The sequence below is a fragment of the Thalassophryne amazonica genome, chromosome 15 (genome assembly GCF_902500255.1).
Source record: "Thalassophryne amazonica chromosome 15, fThaAma1.1, whole genome shotgun sequence".
Classification (NCBI taxonomy): Eukaryota; Metazoa; Chordata; class Actinopteri; order Batrachoidiformes; family Batrachoididae; genus Thalassophryne; species Thalassophryne amazonica.
The window spans coordinates 43,257,946-43,277,210 of NC_047117.1; the positions used below are offsets into that span (position 1 = coordinate 43,257,946).

General features: G+C 41.4%; 1 protein-coding gene across 5 annotated transcripts in view; it reads left to right on the plus strand.

The window, feature by feature from the left end:
- Nucleotides 1-9,465: 9,465 nt before the first annotated feature.
- Nucleotides 9,466-19,265, plus strand: part of LOC117525655 (dynamin-2-like) — a 138,618-nt gene continuing 128,818 nt past the window's right edge. For 2 of the 5 annotated variants that reach the window (XM_034187567.1, XM_034187566.1), the window contains exon 1: nt 9,467-9,777. In XM_034187567.1, the coding sequence (XP_034043458.1) occupies nt 9,617-9,777 (161 nt within the window). In that variant the 5' untranslated portion in view covers nt 9,467-9,616. Of the gene's footprint in view, nt 9,778-19,265 lie in introns of all 5 variants that reach the window. The other 3 variants (XM_034187568.1, XM_034187565.1, XM_034187569.1) reach the window with 2 other exon arrangements.

Sequence of the window (19,265 nt, forward strand, 5' to 3'; positions counted from 1 at the left end):
CAGCACTGTGGCCAGGCTGACAAAGAGTCAGAGCTCTATTGAGCTGAGTATTCCATTAACTTTAACTAGTAATGACTTCATGACTTTCTTTGCTAACAAAATTTTAACTATTAGAGAAAAAATTACTCATAACCATCCCAAAGACGTATCGTTATCTTTGGCTGCTTTCAGTGATGCCGGTATTTGGTTAGACTCTTTCTCTCCGATTGTTCTGTCTGAGTTATTTTCATTAGTTACTTCATCCAAACCATCAACATGTTTATTAGACCCCATTCCTACCAGGCTGCTGAAGGAAGCCCTACCATTATTTAATGCTTCAATCTTAAATATGATCAATCTATCTTTGTTAGTTGGCTATGTACCACAGGCTTTTAAGGTGGCAGTAATTAAACCATTACTTAAAAAGCCATCACTTGACCCAGCTATCTTAGCTAATTATAGGCCAATCTCCAACCTTCCTTTTCTCTCAAAAATTCTTGAAAGGGTAGTTGTAAAACAGCTAACTGATCATCTGCAGAGGAATGGTCTATTTGAAGAGTTTCAGTCAGGTTTTAGAATTCATCATAGTACAGAAACAGCATTAGTGAAGGTTACAAATGATCTTCTTATGGCCTCAGACAGTGGATTCATCTCTGTGCTTGTTCTGTTAGACCTCAGTGCTGCTTTTGATACTGTTGACCATAAAATTTTATTACAGAGATTAGAGCATGCCATAGGTATTAAAGGCACTGCGCTGCGGTGGTTTGAATCATATTTGTCTAATAGATTACAATTTGTTCATGTAAATGGGGAATCTTCTTCACAGACTAAAGTTAATTATGGAGTTCCACAAGGTTCTGTGCTAGGACCAATTTTATTCACTTTATACATGCTTCCCTTAGGCAGTATTATTAGACGGTATTGCTTAAATTTTCATTGTTACGCAGATGATACCCAGCTTTATCTATCCATGAAGCCAGAGGACACACACCAATTAGCTAAACTGCAGGATTGTCTTACAGACATAAAGACATGGATGACCTCTAATTTCCTGCTTTTAAACCCTGAACCATCCCTTAGTTATGCTGCTATAGACGTAGACTGCTGGGGGGTTCCCATGATGCACTGTTTCTTTCTCTTTTTGCTCTGTATGCACCACTCTGCATTTAATCATTAGTGATCGATCTCTGCTCCCCTCCACAGCATGTCTTTTTCCTGGTTCTCTCCCTCAGCCCCAACCAGTCCCAGCAGAAGACTGCCCCTCCCTGAGCCTGGTTCTGCTGGAGGTTTCTTCCTGTTAAAAGGGAGTTTTTCCTTCCCACTGTAGCCAAGTGCTTGCTCACAGGGGGTCGTTTTGACCGTTGGGGTTTTACATAATTATTGTATGGCCTTGCCTTACAATATAAAGCGCCTTGGGGCAACTGTTTGTTGTGATTTGGCGCTATATAAAAAAAAAATTGATTGAATGATTGATTGACAGGCACAATCCATACAAATAAGATTTTCTCATCCATGAGGCTTGACTAGAGACAGCTGTTTAACACCACAATCACGGCTGTAGTGTGGAGGAACAGAAGAACTCAACTCCTTGACTCCAAAGCAAGTATAGAAGACAGAAACAAAAAACTTGACCTAAAGGCCAGAACAAGGGTTAAAATTCTACTGTATGCATTTCAGATGGATATAATGAATAGCTTTAAAACACACTTGTAACTCCTGACTTTGTCTCAGTACATCTTGAATAAATGAACCATAAACACTGGTTATTATTATTATCAAAAATACCTTCTAAACAGGTCTCATCATACAACCCCTGGCAATAATTATGGAATCACCGGCCTTGGAGGATGTTCATTCAGTTGTTTAATTTTGTAGGAAAAAAAGCAGCTCACAGACATGACACAAAACTATAGTCATTTCAAATGGCAACTTTCTGGCTTTAAGAAACACTATAAGAAATCAGGAAAAATAATTGTGGCAGTCAGTAACGGTTACTTTTTTAGACCAAGCAGAGGGAAACAAATATGGACTCACTCAATTCTGAGGAATAAATGATGGAATCACCCTGTAAATTTTCATCCCCAAAACTAACACCTGCATCAAATCAGATCTGCTCGTTAGTCTGCATCTAAAAAGTAGTGATCACACCTTGGAGAGCTGTTGCACCAAGTGGACTGACATGAATCATGGCTCCAACACGAGAGATGTCAATTGAAACAAAGGAGAGGATTATCAAACTCTTAAAAGAGGGTAAATCATCACGCAATGTTGCAAAAGATGTTGGTTGTTCACAGTCAGCTGTGTCTAAACTCTGGACCAAATACAAACAACATGGGAAGGTTGTTAAAGGCAAACATACTGGTAGACCAAGGAAGACATCAAAGCGTCAAGACAGAAAACTTAAAGCAATATGTCTCAAAAAACGAAAATGCACAACAAAACAAATGAGAAATGAATGGGAGGAAACTGGAGTCAACGTCTGTGACCGAACTGTAAGAAACCGCCTAAAGGAAATGGGATTTACATACAGAAAAGCTAAATGAAAGGCATCATTAACACCTAAACAGAAAAAAACAAGGTTACAATGGGCTAAGGAAAAGCAATTGTGGACTGTGGATGACTGGATGAAAGTCATATTCAGTGACGAATCTCGAATCTGCATTGGGCAAGGTGATGATGCTGGAACTTTTGTTTAGTGCCGTTCCAATGAGATTTATAAAGATGACTGCCTGAAGAGAACATGTAAATTTCCACAGTCATTGATGATATGGGGCTGCATGTCAGGTAAAGGCACTGGAGAGATGGCTGTCATTACATCATCAATAAATGCACAAGTTTACATTGATATTTTGGACACTTTTCTTATCCCATCAATTGAAAGGATGTTTGGGGATGATGAAATCATTTTTTCAAGATGATAATGCATCTTGCCATAAAGCAAAAACTGTGAAAACGTTCTTTGCAAAAAGACACATAGGGTCAATGTCATGGCCTGCAAATAGTCCGGATCTTAATCCAATTGAAAATCTTTGGTGGAAGTTGAAGAAAATGGTCCATGACAAGGCTCCAACCTGCAAAGCTGATCTGGCAACAGCAATCAGAGAAAGTTGGAGCCAGACTGATGAAGAGTACTGTTTGTCACTCATTAAGTCCATGCCTCAGAGACTGCAAGCTGTTATAAAAGCCAGAGGTGGTGCAACAAAATACTAGTGATGTGTTGGAGTGTTCTTTTGTTTTTCAAGATTCCATAATTTTTTCCTCAGAATTGAGTGATTCCATTTTTTTTTCCCTCTGCTTGGTCTAAAAAAGTAACCGTTACTGACTGCCACAATTTTTTTCCCTGATTTCTTATAGTGTTTCTTAAAGCCTGAAAGTTGCCATTTGAAATGACTTTAGTTTTGTGTCATGTCTGTGATCTGCTTTTTTCTACAAAATTAAACAACTGAATGAACATCCTCTGAGGCCGGTGATTCCATAATTTTTGCCAGGTGCTGTACAAACTATACAACCTCAATTTCACTGAAGTTGGAACGTTGTGTAAAATGTAAATAAAAACAGAATACAAATTTGCAAATCCTCTTCAACCTATATTCAATTGAATACACCACAAAGACAAGATATTTAATGTTCAAACTGATAAAAGTTATTGTTTTTGTGTAAATATTTGCTTATTTTGAAATGGATGCCTGCAACACGTTTCAAAAAAGCTGGAACAGTGGTATGTTTACCACTGTGTTACATGCTTGCATGGCAGCAGCCTCACATTGGGGTGAATGTGAGGCATTGATGTGTACAGCGCTTTGAGCGTCTGATGCTGATGGAAAAGTGCTATATAAATGCAGTCCATTTACCATTTGGACGAATTGCGCATGAAGTGCGAATGAATTACGTGTAAAATCATAGCTGCTTCCAACGTCTCGTACACCTGTTGCTACAAATATTTGCATACAGAGTAAAATGTGATGCTTGCAACTCGTGTTGCAAGCATCACACATTTTACTTACTACGTAGCTGTGGCTGGATAGGGTGCACATTAATTACAATCCAGACGGTCCAGCATGTGCCGCGTGCTCATAAAGGCAAGCATTTTTTTCCATTAAAATGTATGGCGAGCCGTCAGTGATGTGACATGCTATCACCTTCACCATTCACTTGAGTCTCATAAATGTCACAAATTGCTCTATGAAAATTAATGATGACAACATACACACAATGCAATGCAACTTATTTCACATCTCCATTACCCGTGCGTAGAACAGGTAACTCAGCTAGAAGTGCTATATAGCAGAAAACAGCAAAATTACAATGCTTTTGAGCTACCTCTAAAAATTTATTTATACAAGCAAAATTTTACACAGCATGTTTTTTCATCAACTGAAAACTATTAACAGGGTCAGAATATTACATTTCAAAACTTTGCAAAATAAGGACCACCGTATTACGCATGTAATGATGTGTGCTCCAGATTCAAAACTCATAATTTAATTTAGCTTAATAATACACATACAAATTATTTTTTTTATATGTGATAGTGAGCCAACATTATTCTGTAGACTGCTTATTTGTTAACTATATAAGCCGACTCAGAACTTATATCAAACCCCATATTTAATATTTCAGCAGTGCTTTCTCACACTACAGCTGCTGAAATGCAAATACAAGACTGGTTATCACCATCATCTGGACAAGGTGTGAAGTCCTGACTGCTGTTACTAGAACGAATCATTTTTTTTTTCAGCACTGTACCACAGGATCAAAGAAAGGCATGAGCTTGGAACATTTGAAACAAATCGCCACAGTGACATCTAGTGGCCAAATACATGTCATTTGCAAATGAACCAATTTAATGTGAAAATGTATATAAACGTCTCTCTCTCTCTCTCTCTCTCTCTCTCTCTCTCTCTCTCTATATATATATATATATATAAACGTGAATAAAGTACAGTTTAAAAAGTAACTGTAAACATTTAGGGTCGTGATTGTGAAACACTGAGGCACAGAAGCCAGTGTTGTTAAGGTGCTAAAGGCAGGAGGAGGTATGTTGCATTGTTTGTTGTCTGGTGGGGTGGGGGTGTTTATGGGAGTAAGTCTGTGGGTGAGTGTGTGTGTGTTGATGGGTGTTTCCAATACGTATGACCCAGGAGATGAAGCTGTTTGACTTTGTTGACCTGTAGCATCTCCAGGACTGCAATGAGTCAAACAGAGCTTGCAGGGTGTGTGGCATCTCCTGTGATGACCTTGGTTCTCCTCAGGCAGCAGGATATGCCGAAGGTTGCCAAGCTGGGCAGAGGGCAGCCCATGATCTTTGGGGCATGTTTGTGACCCTCTGCACTGCCTTCCTGTATTTGGCTGTGGAGCCACACACCCAGACAGTATGTCAGTATGCTCTCCACCAAGGAGTGATAGAAGGCCAGCAGCAGCTTCATGTCCAGGTTGTTCTTCCTGAGGACACGCAAGAAGTGTAGCCGCTGCTGAACCTTCTTAACACCAGAACCCGATGTTGGAGGTCCAGGAGCAGTCTGTGGAGATGTGGGTGCACAGAAATCTGAAGGTAGTGACAGTTTGCACTTGTTCTCCATTCATGAGGGTGGGGGAGGGGGCGTGGGGGGGGGGGGGGGTACAGGGTGCAGGTTTTCTTTGTAACCACCAACTCCACCAGGTGATATCACTGATTAACATCACTTTGAGCAGCTGGAATGAGTTCATCAATTAAATCACCTGGTGGAGTTGGTTGGCTTATGGTCTAAAGTTACCAGTGAGTATTATAACAATTACAAGACACCTATAGTGAGGGAAATAAGTATTTGATACACTGTCAGTTTTGCAGGTTTTCCCACCTACAAAGAATGGAGAGGTCTGTATTTATAGGTACACTTCAACTGTGAGAGACAGAATCTAAAAAAAAAAAATCCTGAAAATCAGTGTATGATTTTTAAATAATTAATTAGCATTTTATTGCATGAAATAAGTATTTGATCCCCTAGAAAAACAGACCTTAACAATTGGTACAGAAACATTTGTCTGCCATTACAGAGGTCAGATGTTTTCTGTAGTTCTTGACCAAGTTTTCACACAACAGGGATTTTGGTCCACTCCTCCATACTGATCTTCACCCGATCTTTCAGGTTTGGAGTTTCAGCTCCCTCCAAACATTTTCTACTGTGTTCAGGTCTGGAGACTGGCTAGGCCACTCCAGGACCTTGAAGTGCTTTTTACGGAGCCCCTCCTTAGTTGCCCTGCCTGTGTGTTTGGGGTCATTGTCATGCTGGAAGACCCAACCATGACCCATCTTCAATGCTCTTACTGAGGGAAGGAGGTTGGTTGCCAAAATCTCGCAATACATGACCCCATCCATCCTCCCTTCAATACGGTGCAGTCGTCCTTCCCCCTTGCAGAAGAGCACCACCCCCATGCTTCATGGTTGGGGCGGTGTTCTTGGAGTTGTCCTCATCCTCTAAACACGGCAAGTGGAGTTGGTTCCAAAAAGCTCTATTTTAGTCTCATCTGACCACATGACCTTCTCCCATGCCTCCTCTGGATCATCCAGATGGTCACTGGTGAACTTCAAACGGGCCTGGACATGTGCTGGCTTGAGCAGGGGGACCTTGCTTCCCTGCAGGATTTTAAACCATGATGGCATCATGTGTTACTAATGTAATCATTGTGACTGTGGTCTCAGCTCTCTTCAGGTCATTCACCAGGTTCTCCTGTGTAGTTCTGATCTTTCTCAGAATCATCCTTACCCCACAAAGTGAGATCTTGCATGGAATCCCAGACTGAGGGAGATTGACAGTCATCTTGTGTTTCTTCCACTTTCTAATAAATAATCATAACAGTTGTTGTCTTCTCACCAAGCTGCTTGCCTGTTGTCCTGTAGTCTATCCCAGCCTTGTGCAGGTCTACAGTTTTTTTCCTGGTGTCCTTAGACAGCTCTTTGGTCTTGGCTATGGTGGACAGGTTGGATTGTGATTGATTGGTGTGTGGACAGGTGTCTTTTATACAGGCAACAAGTTCAAACAGGTGCAATTAATACAGGTGAAAAGTGCAGAATAGGAGGGCTTCTTAAAGAAAAATTAACAGGTCTGTGAGAGCCATAATTCTTGCTGGTTAGTAGGGGATCAAATACTTATTTCATGCAATAAAATGCAAATTAAGTATTTAAAAATCATACAATGTGATTTTCTAGATTTTTTTTTTTTTTTTTTTTAGATTCTGTCTCTTACAGTTGAAGTGTACCTACGATAAAAAATACAGACCTCTCCATTCTTTGTAGGTGGGAAAACCTGCAAAATTGGCAGTGGATCAAATACTTATTTCCCCCACTGTAAGTCCTTTAGAAACTATTATAAATACAACTGTCATAAGTTCTGTTCAAACGTGAAAACAGTTGTTTATATACACAAATTATAGGAATAATTCATGGAAAAATAAATGTATAAGCTTCAAGTAATATATGTCATCCATTTGATACTGGGTCTTAGTAAATCACTTTCTCAACTGATTCACTTTGACCCGATTCACTGTGCCTCAGGCGCATGTGACACAAGAGTCATGTTATCAAATAGCCGATAGTCTGAAGAAGACATAACACATGCTCATCAGCTAGACGGGGTAGTCTTCTAACTAATAACAATTTTTGGGCCACCTTTCCTCTGTTGTGAGAAACAAAGACACTGACATCCACAAAATGTACTCTTGATAGAAAAAACTGACTTAATTTAGTTTTACCAAGGCCCGGATCCAGACCGGTTTGGACCGATGCAGTTGCATCGGTCAGATTTTTTTACACATCGTTCGTCATCGTTTATTCATTCATTCATCTCCTACTGCTTAATCCAATTAAGGGTCGTGGGGGGCTGGAGCCTATCCCAGCAGTCATAGAGCGCGAGGCGGGGTACACCCAGGACAGGACACTAGTCTGTTGCAGGGCCACAAACAGACAAACAAGCACAGACACACCCACACACACACCTACGGACAATTTAAAGACTCCAATCCACCTAACCCACATGTTTTTGGATGTGGGAGGAAACCGGAGCACCCGGAGGAAAACACAGGGAGAACATGCAAACTCCACACAGAAAGGGAATTGAATTGAACCCACGACCTTCTCGCTGTGAGGCAACAGTGTTAACCACTAAGCCACCGTGCTGCCCCATTCGTCATTGTTAAAAAGAAAAAAATCTTGAATAGTCCCGAATAGTGCCGAACGTGTCCCCGCGGTGAACACAGCTTTTGATTTGACCCCACAATGCACCACGCAGGTGTACAGAGGAAAATTCAAACCGGATCAAACAAACATAGCATCAGTCCAGTTGAGTCATCCAGGAAAAAGTTGTGCAAGGAAAATTGGGTGTTTATTTCAGCCAGAAACGTGAGTGGTTTATAAATAGTTTTCAGACAATAGTGTGTTTGAAAGCCATTCTGTGATGACTGAAATTACATTTTTGGTGGTTTTCCGACCATACATGTCAACCTGCGGATTGTCCGTAAATTATATGGATTTTTCTGTTTCTGCAGCGTGACTCCACTTTGAAGCGTGAACCAATGAAGCAATGCTTCGATCCACTTGCTCATTGGTTCTTTGATTCGCTGCTCTTCAGAAACGGCAAGTCCGCTTCTTAACCCCTCTCAAAGCCATTAAAATACCATGAGTCACTTTTGTGTGGATTAAAGTCATTAACTGGGACTCTTGTCTTGTTGCAGTCAAGAAACGAGAATCGTCCTCCGTGCTGTTGGCACAGCTCCAAACGCTGCGCAGCTCAGAGCTGAGACAGAGTCAGGTCGGTATTAATAACTTCAAAATGAATTGCCGCTTTAAATAAAATGACACCTCTTACAAACGTTGTAATACAGACAAGAAACTACAATAGACTAAAACGTTTTTTTCCTCCCAAAATGAGACGTGTATTTCTTTATAAATTACATCTAGTCCAGCCGATAAGGGGAAAAAATCTTCAAAATGTGATAAAAACACCAAAACTGGCAGAGATGTTCTTTAAAATATGGAGATTCATTTAAGATAGAAAAGAGAAAAAAGAAAAACTTTTTTCATGTTGTCATTATGGGGTGTTGTGAGTAGAATTTTTAAAAATTATGAAATTAAGACTAACATAAAATGTGAAAAAAATGTTCAAATTGTTTAACAGTTGTAGAATTTACACATGGGTAATTTTGCTAAAGGCACTGTTTTTGTCATAAATGAAGCAGAATGGCTCCGTCAGGTAAAGTGTGCTGATTTAACTTGCTGGTGTTTATTTGTCCTGCGAGCCGAACGGAAGTTTTCATGATTATTGTCAGGAAAACGATACTGTTCGCATTTCATACCGAGTGTCCGAACATTACAAAAAAGAAAAAAAATGTGCGCTCGTTGACAGACGTGCCAGCTGACCAATCGCAAAGAGACGCAGCGCGGCTGGAGGCGGAGCCACGGTATCCGGCGGAGGCTGGGTGTCGCCTGACCGGATGATGACAGTAGTTTTTAGTTTAAAGTAGCTACTTTCATCGAGTGCTCGTTGTTCCGTTCAGGGGTTCCGTGTCTGCGACACAACTCTGCGCCACTGGGATCCTTTGCTGCGCCGTTGGAGCCGCTTCTTTATCCGCCGGGAGGAGATCTCGGACTGACCGAGGAGCCGTTATGGGGAACCGGGGAATGGAAGACCTGATTCCGCTCATCAACAAGCTGCAGGACGCCTTCAGTTCCATCGGCCAGAGCTGTAACTTGGACCTGCCGCAGATCGCGGTGGTTGGCGGCCAGAGCGCCGGGAAGAGCTCCGTCCTGGAGAACTTCGTCGGGAGGTTGTATCGCTGATCTTTCTGCAGTAAAGTTGTGTTCAGATCCCGACTTCTCTTTCCGCTGCTGCGCTTTTGCGCCGCCGAGCTTTTGCGTAAAACTCGCCAACTAAGCACTTGGTTCTGCGCCGGTTCTCCGAACCTCCTAGATTTGACTTTGGGCTGTTCGTTCTCTGATTCTCTACTTTACGCCAAAACTGCTGATGAATAGACAAAAGCTCGGAGAGACTATAAAAGTGATTTTATTATTCTGGAAAACAATCTCTAAAATCAGCACACCTGATTCTGTCAAACATTTACAACAGCTGCCTGCGTGCGATAATCAACATATCTTTATGCCTCATATGTCACAGTTCAGGTCAGTGTTTCACCCACAAGGTGCGCTGCAAAAAAAAAAAAAAAGAAAAGGTTTGGACGTGAAATATTCCCACGGCTGTGTGTGTTCCATGGACAATCTGATTAAGAGCATATTCTGAATAAAACTGCCATGGAAACGCCATTTACATCTTAACCCAAAGGTCAAAATCAATAGATATGTGGAGTTTTCCTAATTATTGAGATGTGTTGTAGAACTGTAAAGGCCTTAATCAGACTATATGGCCTTATTTGAAATTTACCTATATTTTGCAACACTTAAAACATTGCGGATGTAATGTGGCCTCGAGTCATTAATGAGACTTTGCTCTGAAACGTGTAAACAGGAATATGAATGGAATGTTCTTTCAAACAGCCCGTTTAACAAGAGCATTCTGAGATTTCTGACATCCACCGAGGGTTGACCAGGACTCAAAATGACAGATATGTGATTCACATCGGGACCCGGACTTTACCTGGATTCTGATTCCACAAAACAGTGCAGTGACTGCATATTGATCCAGAATGGGCTAATCAATCAAAATGTTGCAATCTGATATTTAATTCAAAAGCTGAAACAAAATAATGTCTTCCTGATCTTGGTTTTATGCTCTGATGTTGCATCCATGAAGTAGTCTTGGCATGATCCTTAAAAGTCTACAAAGTGAAATCCTGATCCAGAATCCATATTTGGATCCAGATCACCTCCAAAATTTAATGGAGTCTTCCAAGGCACCAATGTGTGGTGAAAATCCATTCAGTAGTTTTGATGTAATCCTCAAAATCTGACAAAGTGAAGCGCACAAATTGAAATCCTGATCCAGGATCTGGATCCGGATCACCTCTAAAATTCAGTGGAGTCTTCCATGCCCTCATATCTGTCTGTGGTGCCAATCTGTGCAGTAGTTTTGACGAAATCCTGCTAACAGACAGATAAATAAACAAATGCAGATGATTTTATTACGTCCTTGGTGGATGTAAATATTCAGAATTAGACTTCTTAGTTTAATTCTATATAATTGTGGGCGGGGTTGCTTTGAGTGACAGCGGCTCCGCCTCTTGCAGCCTCCCACTGCAATGGAGCCGCTCACTGTTGTGTTTGGAGTAGTTTATTACAAACAATAATGGAATAATCTGTCTTGTTGCGTGGTGAAATGTCCTAACAGATCACCGGAGACGTCTCTGAAATATTAATGTTGAGTGAAATTCGTCTTGTTTAATATTGTATGCTAATGGTGTTAGCACTTTTACCAGCTATCAGAGGTTCACTTATTGCATGATTAGTGAGAAAATACACAGCTGATAATGTTTACTGTCACCGCACAATCCCCAAAATTGTGATTTTTAATAAACACCCGAACCAAGGTTAGCCTGTTAGCTGGTGCTTCAGACTCAGGACAGAGGGGCGTGTTCAGGCTTTATTCATCACACACTGAATAACTCATGCTCCACCCCTTTAATGCATTAATGAGTTCATAGTGAATCAGTGTGGGCGGGGCTCTCAACATTGTGATGCCCAGAAAGGGGGGGGGGGGGGTCATCTTGGCTGTTCCGGTGTCGCCGACTGAAAGATCTAATCCCTAAAAATCAGTCCCCCATGCCTTCACTGCACATGCGTCATTAGACGCAGTTCACAGATTAACACCTCGTTTCCTCTTCAAACTGCACTCCAGTCATCATCTGTCTTGGTGACAAATATCTGAAGCTTTTGTACAACAATCATTTTCACATAAATTCAGCATTATTTCATCATAAAAGACAAAGGAAGCGATCAGAGCGCTGCAGCTACACAAGTTGCTAGCTGATGCGTTCACTGCGTGTCGGTCATTTCAAAGCGTCTCAGAGTTTTGCAGAGTTTCTGCTTAAAATGGCCTCGTTTCTGCTTAAAACTGACTTTAGAATGATTTAAGAGGTTTTACCTTTATCATCCTATGATTAATAATCAAATTAATCTATTTAATCACTTTTGGTGAAGATAGTCTCAGACGAACTGCTGTGGTCCGAACTGACGCATGTGCAGTGAAGGCAGGTGGACTGATTTTTAGGGGGGGACCATTCGGGCTGCAACACCGGGTCTCTATAGAAAGCCAGTGGGGGGCGTCACAAAGGCTCTGTCCAGTGTATATATACAGTCTGTGCTCATGACAAAACCTCAAATGTTGCAGTGGGCACACCTGTCAGTTTCTGCACATAGTGGATATAGAAAGTCTACATACACACTCTGAGACTTTTTCACATTTACATTTTCACGTCACTGAGGTTGTCTTGGATTAATTTCCAGCAGTCATACTGTACAGACTGTACAGCAAATCTTTCTGGAGCAGCCATTTCTCAAAAACTGAGTGACCATGCAAGAAGGAGGCTAGTGAGGAAAGACACCAAGACACCCAGACAAATCTGAAGGAGTTCCAGGCTTCTGTGGCTGCAATGGGAGAAACTCCAGCTTTTGTCTGTTGCACCACATTACAGCCTCAGACTGACTCAGTGATTTGGAAAAGTTCATGTATTCATCCGCTCACTCACTTGTGTCAAGAAAACTGGCTGTAAAAGTGATGATTTAGTTGTGCCATATGAAGAGGTACCATACTTATTTGACCCGTTGCTTTAATTTCAATCATGATTTGTTTTTCACATGAGTTAATGGGGATCACAAAAAATGTAAAGCCAGAATTGTATTTGTTTTAATCAAATCAAATCAGTTTTATTTATATAGCGCCAAATCACAACAAACAGTTGCCCCGAGGCACTTTATATTGTAAAGCAAAGCCATACAATAATTACGGAGAAACCCCAATGGTCAAAACGACCCCCTGTGAGCAAGCACTTGGCGACAGTGGGAAGGAAAAACTCCCTATTAACAGGAAGTAACCTCCAGCAGAACCAGGCTCAAGGAGGGGCAGTCTTCTGCTGGGACTGGTTGGGGCTGAGGGAGAGAACCAGGAAAAAGACATGCTGTGGAGGGGAGCAGAGATCAATCACTAATGATTAAATGCAGAGTGGTGCATACAGAGCAAAAAGAGAAAGAAATACTCATTGCATCATGGGAACCCCCCAGCAGTCTAAGTCTATAGCAGCATAACTAAAGGATGGTTCAGGGTCACCTGATCCAGCCCTAACTATAAGCTTTAGCAAAAAGGAAAGTTTTAAGCCTAATCTTAAAAGTAGAGAGGGTGTCTGTCTCCCTGATCCGAATTTGGAGCTGGTTCCACAGGAGAGGAGCCTGAAAGCTGAAGGCTCTGCCTCCCATTCTACTCTTACAAACCCTAGGAACTACAAGTAAGCCTGCAGTCTGAGAGCGAAGCACTCTATTGGGGTGATATGGTACTATGAGGTCCCTAAGATAAGATGGGACCTGATTATTCAAAACCTTATAAGTAAGAAGAAGAATTTTAAATTCTATTCTAGAATTAACAGGAAGCCAATGAAGAGAGGCCAATATGGGTGAGCTATGCTCTCTCCTTCTAGTCCCTGTCAGTACTCTAGCTGCAGCATTTTGAATTAACTGAAGGCTTTTCAGGGAACCTTTAGGACAACCTGATAATAATGAATTACAGTAGTCCAGCCTAGAGGAAATAAATGCATGAATTAGTTTTTCAGCATCACTCTGAGACAAGACCTTTCTAATTTTAGAGATATTGCACAAATGCAAAAAAGCAGTCCTACATATTTGTTTAATATGCGCATTGAATGACATATCCTGATCAAAAATGACTCCAAGATTTCTCACAGTATTACTAGAGGTCAGGGTAATGCCATCCAGAGTAAGGATCTGGTTAGACACCATGTTTCTAAGATTTGTGGGGCCAAGTACAATAACTTCAGTTTTATCTGAGTTTAAACGCAGGAAATTAGAGGCCATCCATGTCTTTATGTCTGTAAGACAATCCTGCAGTTTAGCTAATTGGTGTGTGTCCTCTGGCTTCATGGATAGATAAAGCTGGGTATCATCTGCGTAACAATGAAAATTTAAGCAATGCTGTCTAATAATACTGCCTAAGGGAAGCATGTATAAAGTGAATAAAATTGGTCCTAGCACAGAACCTTGTGGAACTCCATAATTAACCTTAGTCTGTGAAGACGATTCCCCATTTACATGAACAAATTGTAATCTATTAGATAAATATGATTCAAACCACAACAAGCACAGAGATGAGTCCACTGTCTGAGGCCATAAGAAGATCATTTGTAACCTTCACTAATGCTGTTTCTGTACTATGATGAATTCTAAACCCTGACTGAAACTCTTCAAATAGACCATTCCTCTGCAGATGATCAGTTAGCTGTTTTACAACTACCCTTTCAAGAATTTTTGAGAGAAAAGGAAGGTTGGAGATTGGCCTATAATTAGCTAAGATAGCTGGGTCAAGTGATGGCTTTTTAAGTAATGGTTTAATTACTGCCACCTTAAAAGCCTGTGGTACATAGCCAACTAATAAAGATAGATTGATCATATTTAAGATCGAAGCATTAATTAATGGTAGGGCTTCCTTGAGCAGCCTGGTAGGAATGGGGTCTAATAAACATGTTGATGGTTTGGATGAAGTAACTAATGAAAATAACTCAGACAGAACAATCGGAGAGAAAGAGTCTAACCAAATACCGGCATCACTGAAAGCAGCCAAAGATAACGATACGTCTTTGGGATGGTTATGAGTAATTTTTTCTCTAATAGTTAAAATTTTATTAGCAAAGAAAGTCATGAAGTCATTACTAGTTAAAGTTAATGGAATACTCGGCTCAATAGAGCTCTGACTCTTTGTCAGCTTGGCTACAGTGCTGAAAAGAAACCTGGGGTTGTTCTTATTTTCTTCAATTAGTGATGAGTAGTAAGATGTCCTAGCTTTACGGAGGGCTTTTTTATAGAGCAACAGACTCTTTTTCCAGGCTAAGTGAAGATCTTCTAAATTAGTGAGACGCCATTTCCTCTCCAACTTACGGGTTATCTGCTTTAAGCTGCGAGTTTGTGAGTTATACCACAGAGTCAGGCACTTCTGATTTAAAGCTCTCTTTTTCAGAGAAGCTACAGCATCCAAAGTTGTCTTCAATGAAGATGTAAAACTATTGACGAGATAATCTATCTCACTCACAGAGTTTAGGTAGCTATTCTGCCCTGTGTTGGTATATGGCATTGGAGAACATAAAGAAGGAATCATATCCTTAAACCTAGTTACAGCGCTTTCTGAAAGACTTCTACTGTAATGAAACTTATTCCCCACTGCTGGGTAGTCCATCAGAGTAAATGTAAATGTTATTAAGAAATGATCAGACAGAAGGGGGTTTTCAGGGAATACTGTTAAGTCTTCAATTTCCATACCATAAGTCAGAACAAGATCTAAGGTATGATTAAAGTGGTGGGTGGACTCATTTACATTTTGAGCAAAGCCAGTCGAGTCTAACAATAGATTAAATGCAGTGTTGAGGCTGTCATTCTCAGCATCTGTGTGGATGTTAAAATCGCCCACTATAATTATCTTATCTGAGCTAAGCACTAAGTCAGACAAAAGGTCCGAAAATTCACAGAGAAACTCACAGTAACGACCAGGTGGACGATAGATAACAACAAATAAAACTGTTTTTTGGGACTTCCAATGCTGACTTTCCTGCTGTAACCAGGTTTCTGTAAGGCAGAATAAATCAATATGTTTATCAATTATTATATCATTTACTAACAGGGACTTAGAAGAGAGAGATCTAATGTTTAATAGACCACTGTTTTAGTCTGTGGTGCAGTTAAAGGTGCTATATTATTTTTTCTTTTTGAATTTTTATGCTTAAATAGATTTTTGCTGGTTATTGGTGGTCTGGGAGCAGGTACCGTCTCTACGGGGATGGGGTATTGGGCAGATGGCAGGGGGAGAGAAGCTGCAGAGAGGTGTGTAAGACTATAACTCTGCTTCCTGGTCCCAACCCTGGATAGTCACGGTTTGGAGGATTTAAGAAAATTGGCCAGATTTCTAGAAATGAGAGCTGCTCCATCCAAAGTGGGATGGATGCCGTCTCTCCTAACAAGACCAGGTTTTCCGCAGAAGCTTTGCCAATTATCTATGAAGCCCACCTCATTTTTTGGACACCACTCAGACAACCAGCAATTCAAGGAGAACATGCGGCTAAACATGTCACTCCCGGTCCGATTCGGGAGGGGCCCAGAGAAAACTACAGAGTCCGACATTGTTTTTGCAAAGTTACACACCGATTCAATATTAATTTTAGTGACCTCCGATTGGCGTAACCGGGTGTCATTACTGCCGACGTGAATTACAATCTTACCGAATTTACGCTTAGCCTTAGCCAGCAGTTTCAAATTTCCTTCAGTGTCGCCTGCTCTGGCCCCCGGAAGACAATTGACTATGGTTGCTGGTGTCACTAACTTCACATTTCTCAAAACAGAGTCGCCAATAACTAGAGTTTGTTCCTCGGCGGGTGTATTGCCGAGTGGGGAAAAATGGTTAGAGATATGAACGGGTTGGCGGTGTACAGGGGGCTTCTGTTTAGGACTACGCTTCCTCCTCACAGTCACCCAGTCGGCCTGCTTTCCCGGCTGCTCGGGATCTGCTGGAGGGGAGCTAACGGTGGCTAAGCTATCTTGGTCCGCACCGACTACAGCGGCCTGGCTAGCTGTAGGATTTTCCAAGGTGCGGAGCCGAGTCTCCAATTCGCCCAGCCTGGCCTCCAAAGCTATGAAAAGCTACACTTATTACAAGTACCATTACTGCTAAAGGAGCCCCAGGAATAACTAAACATTTCACACCCAGAACAGAGAAGTGCGGGAGAGACAGGATAAGCCGCCATGCTAAAGCGGCTAAGAGCTAGTAGCTGCGCTAAGCTAGCAGATTCCTAAAAACACACAAAGTGGATAATGTGTAAATAATTTAGAGGTGATTCAGCAGAGGGAGTGCTTTAGTTAAGGAACGTGAAGATTACACTGTGAAATAAATCGTTATCTAGTTAACTAGATCAATCTAACTACGCAGATTAAACAGCTAACAGATACAGCAAAGCACCGCTGTGCTCCGGAACAGGAAGTGATACAATACCACAGTGAGATCCAACCACCATGCCATTTTAATGTCATTAAGAAATTTAAATGTTATATTCCAAGGGTGTGTACACTATCTACACTAAACAAAAATATAAATGCAGCACTTTTGTTTTTGTTTCCATTTTTCATGAGCTGAATTCAAAGATCTAAAACATTTTCTATATACACAAAAGACCAGTTTCTGTTAAATCCTCACAAATCTGTCTAAAACTGTTAGTGAGCACTTCTTTGCAGAGATGATCATTCCCTCCTCACAGGTGTGGCATATCAAGATGCTGATTAGATAGCATGACTATTGCACAGGTGTGCCTTAGGCTGGCCACAATAAAAGGCCACTCTGAATTGTTCAGTTTTATCACACAGCACAATGCCACAGATGTCACAAGTTTTGAGGGAGCGTGCAATTGGCATGCTGACTGCAGGAATGTCCACCAGAGCTGTTGGCTGTGAATTGAATGTTCATTTCTCTACCTTAAGCCGTCTCCAAAGGCATTTCAGAGAATTTGACAGTACAACCAACCAGTCTCACAACCGCAGACTATATGTAACCACACCAGCCCAGGACCTCCACATCCAGCATGTTCACCTCCAAGATCATCTGAGACCAGCCACCCGGACAGCTGCTGCTACAGTCAGTTTGTAGAACCAAAGAATTTCTGCACAAACTGTCAGAAACCATCTCAGGGAAGCTCATCTGCATGCTTGTCATCTTCATTGGGGTCTCGACCTGACTGCAGTTCTTCATCCTAACCGACTTGAGTGGGCAAATACTCACATTCGATGGTGTCTAGCTGCTGATCAACTTTATGTGAAGGAGATGTGTTGCACTGTGTGAGACAAATGGTGGTCACACCAGATACTGACTGGTTTTCTGACACCTCCCCTCCCAATAAAGCAAAACTGAACTTTTCAGTGGCCTTTCTTTGGGGCCAGCCTAAGGCACACCTGTGAGGTGGGATGGATTATCTCGGCAAAGGAGAAGTGCTCACTAACACAGATTTAGACAGATTTGTGAACAATATTTGAGAGAAATTGGTCTTTTGTGTATGTAGAAAATGTTTTAGTTCTTTCAGTTCAACTCATGAAAAATGGGAGCAAAAACAGAAGTTTTGCCTTTATAATTTTGTTCAGTCCAACGTACAGCTTTGTCATGGGACCACCATCTTACCATGCTGGTGGTGCTGTGACCTCCTGATTTGTGTCACAAGTCCTCCTTGAAGACAGTCAGACCTAATCAGATGTCTTGAAACCAAGTGCTTGTGAGCAGAATCCAAAAAGGAAAGACAGTTAAAAGCATATAAAGACCTGAATGTGCACATTGTGTGGTTTTGTTCATTTCCAGTGCATGAACCCATGTGCACGCTGCCTCCATAGTGAAGGGGTGAAGATTTTGCACCAAACTTTTGGAAGGTGGCCATTGACATTTGGAGAGGGGCCAATCAGTCTGAAGGGCGGGGCCAGAAAATGTGAACTGTGCCTGTGTCCCTGAGTCACAACAGGAAGAAGACATGGCCGTGTCCTCAACTCTGCAGGCCTGATGTCGATTGTGTTGTTTTCAGCATAAAGTGAAAGTTGGTAGAAAAGCTAAGTGGTCTAACTCACAATGATTCCATTCATTTATTGCCTAAGTGATAGCAAGCATTGATTAGAAAGCCACGTCTCCTTTTTTCCCCCGTTGCCTTTGTCTGGCCGTCTGAAGCAGAGGCTTTGTGAGACAGTAGGGGCATTGATGTGTCCGTGCTGGGGTCGTCAGTGATGTCACCAGCTGTGTATGACACACTGGGTACCAGATCCCCTCACAGGACACGCTCATGTTTGTTAATTAGCCTGCTGCTGACGTATAGAGCTCCAACTGTGGTTCATTAATGATCTTCAAATTCTTTTCACCCACACAATTGTTTGTTTAAAAAACAAAAGGCAATAAAATGTTAAAAAATTAGAAGGGCCATGGCACAAAGCACACTATTTTAGCAATAATTAAATATCCTGGCTACATCCCAAATGTATGAATCTGTATTCTGGAACAGACTGTCTTTTTGGCACATAAATATTTAGACACTGGCATAATTTTTGTAGTTTTGCATGGGGACACCACCACAAT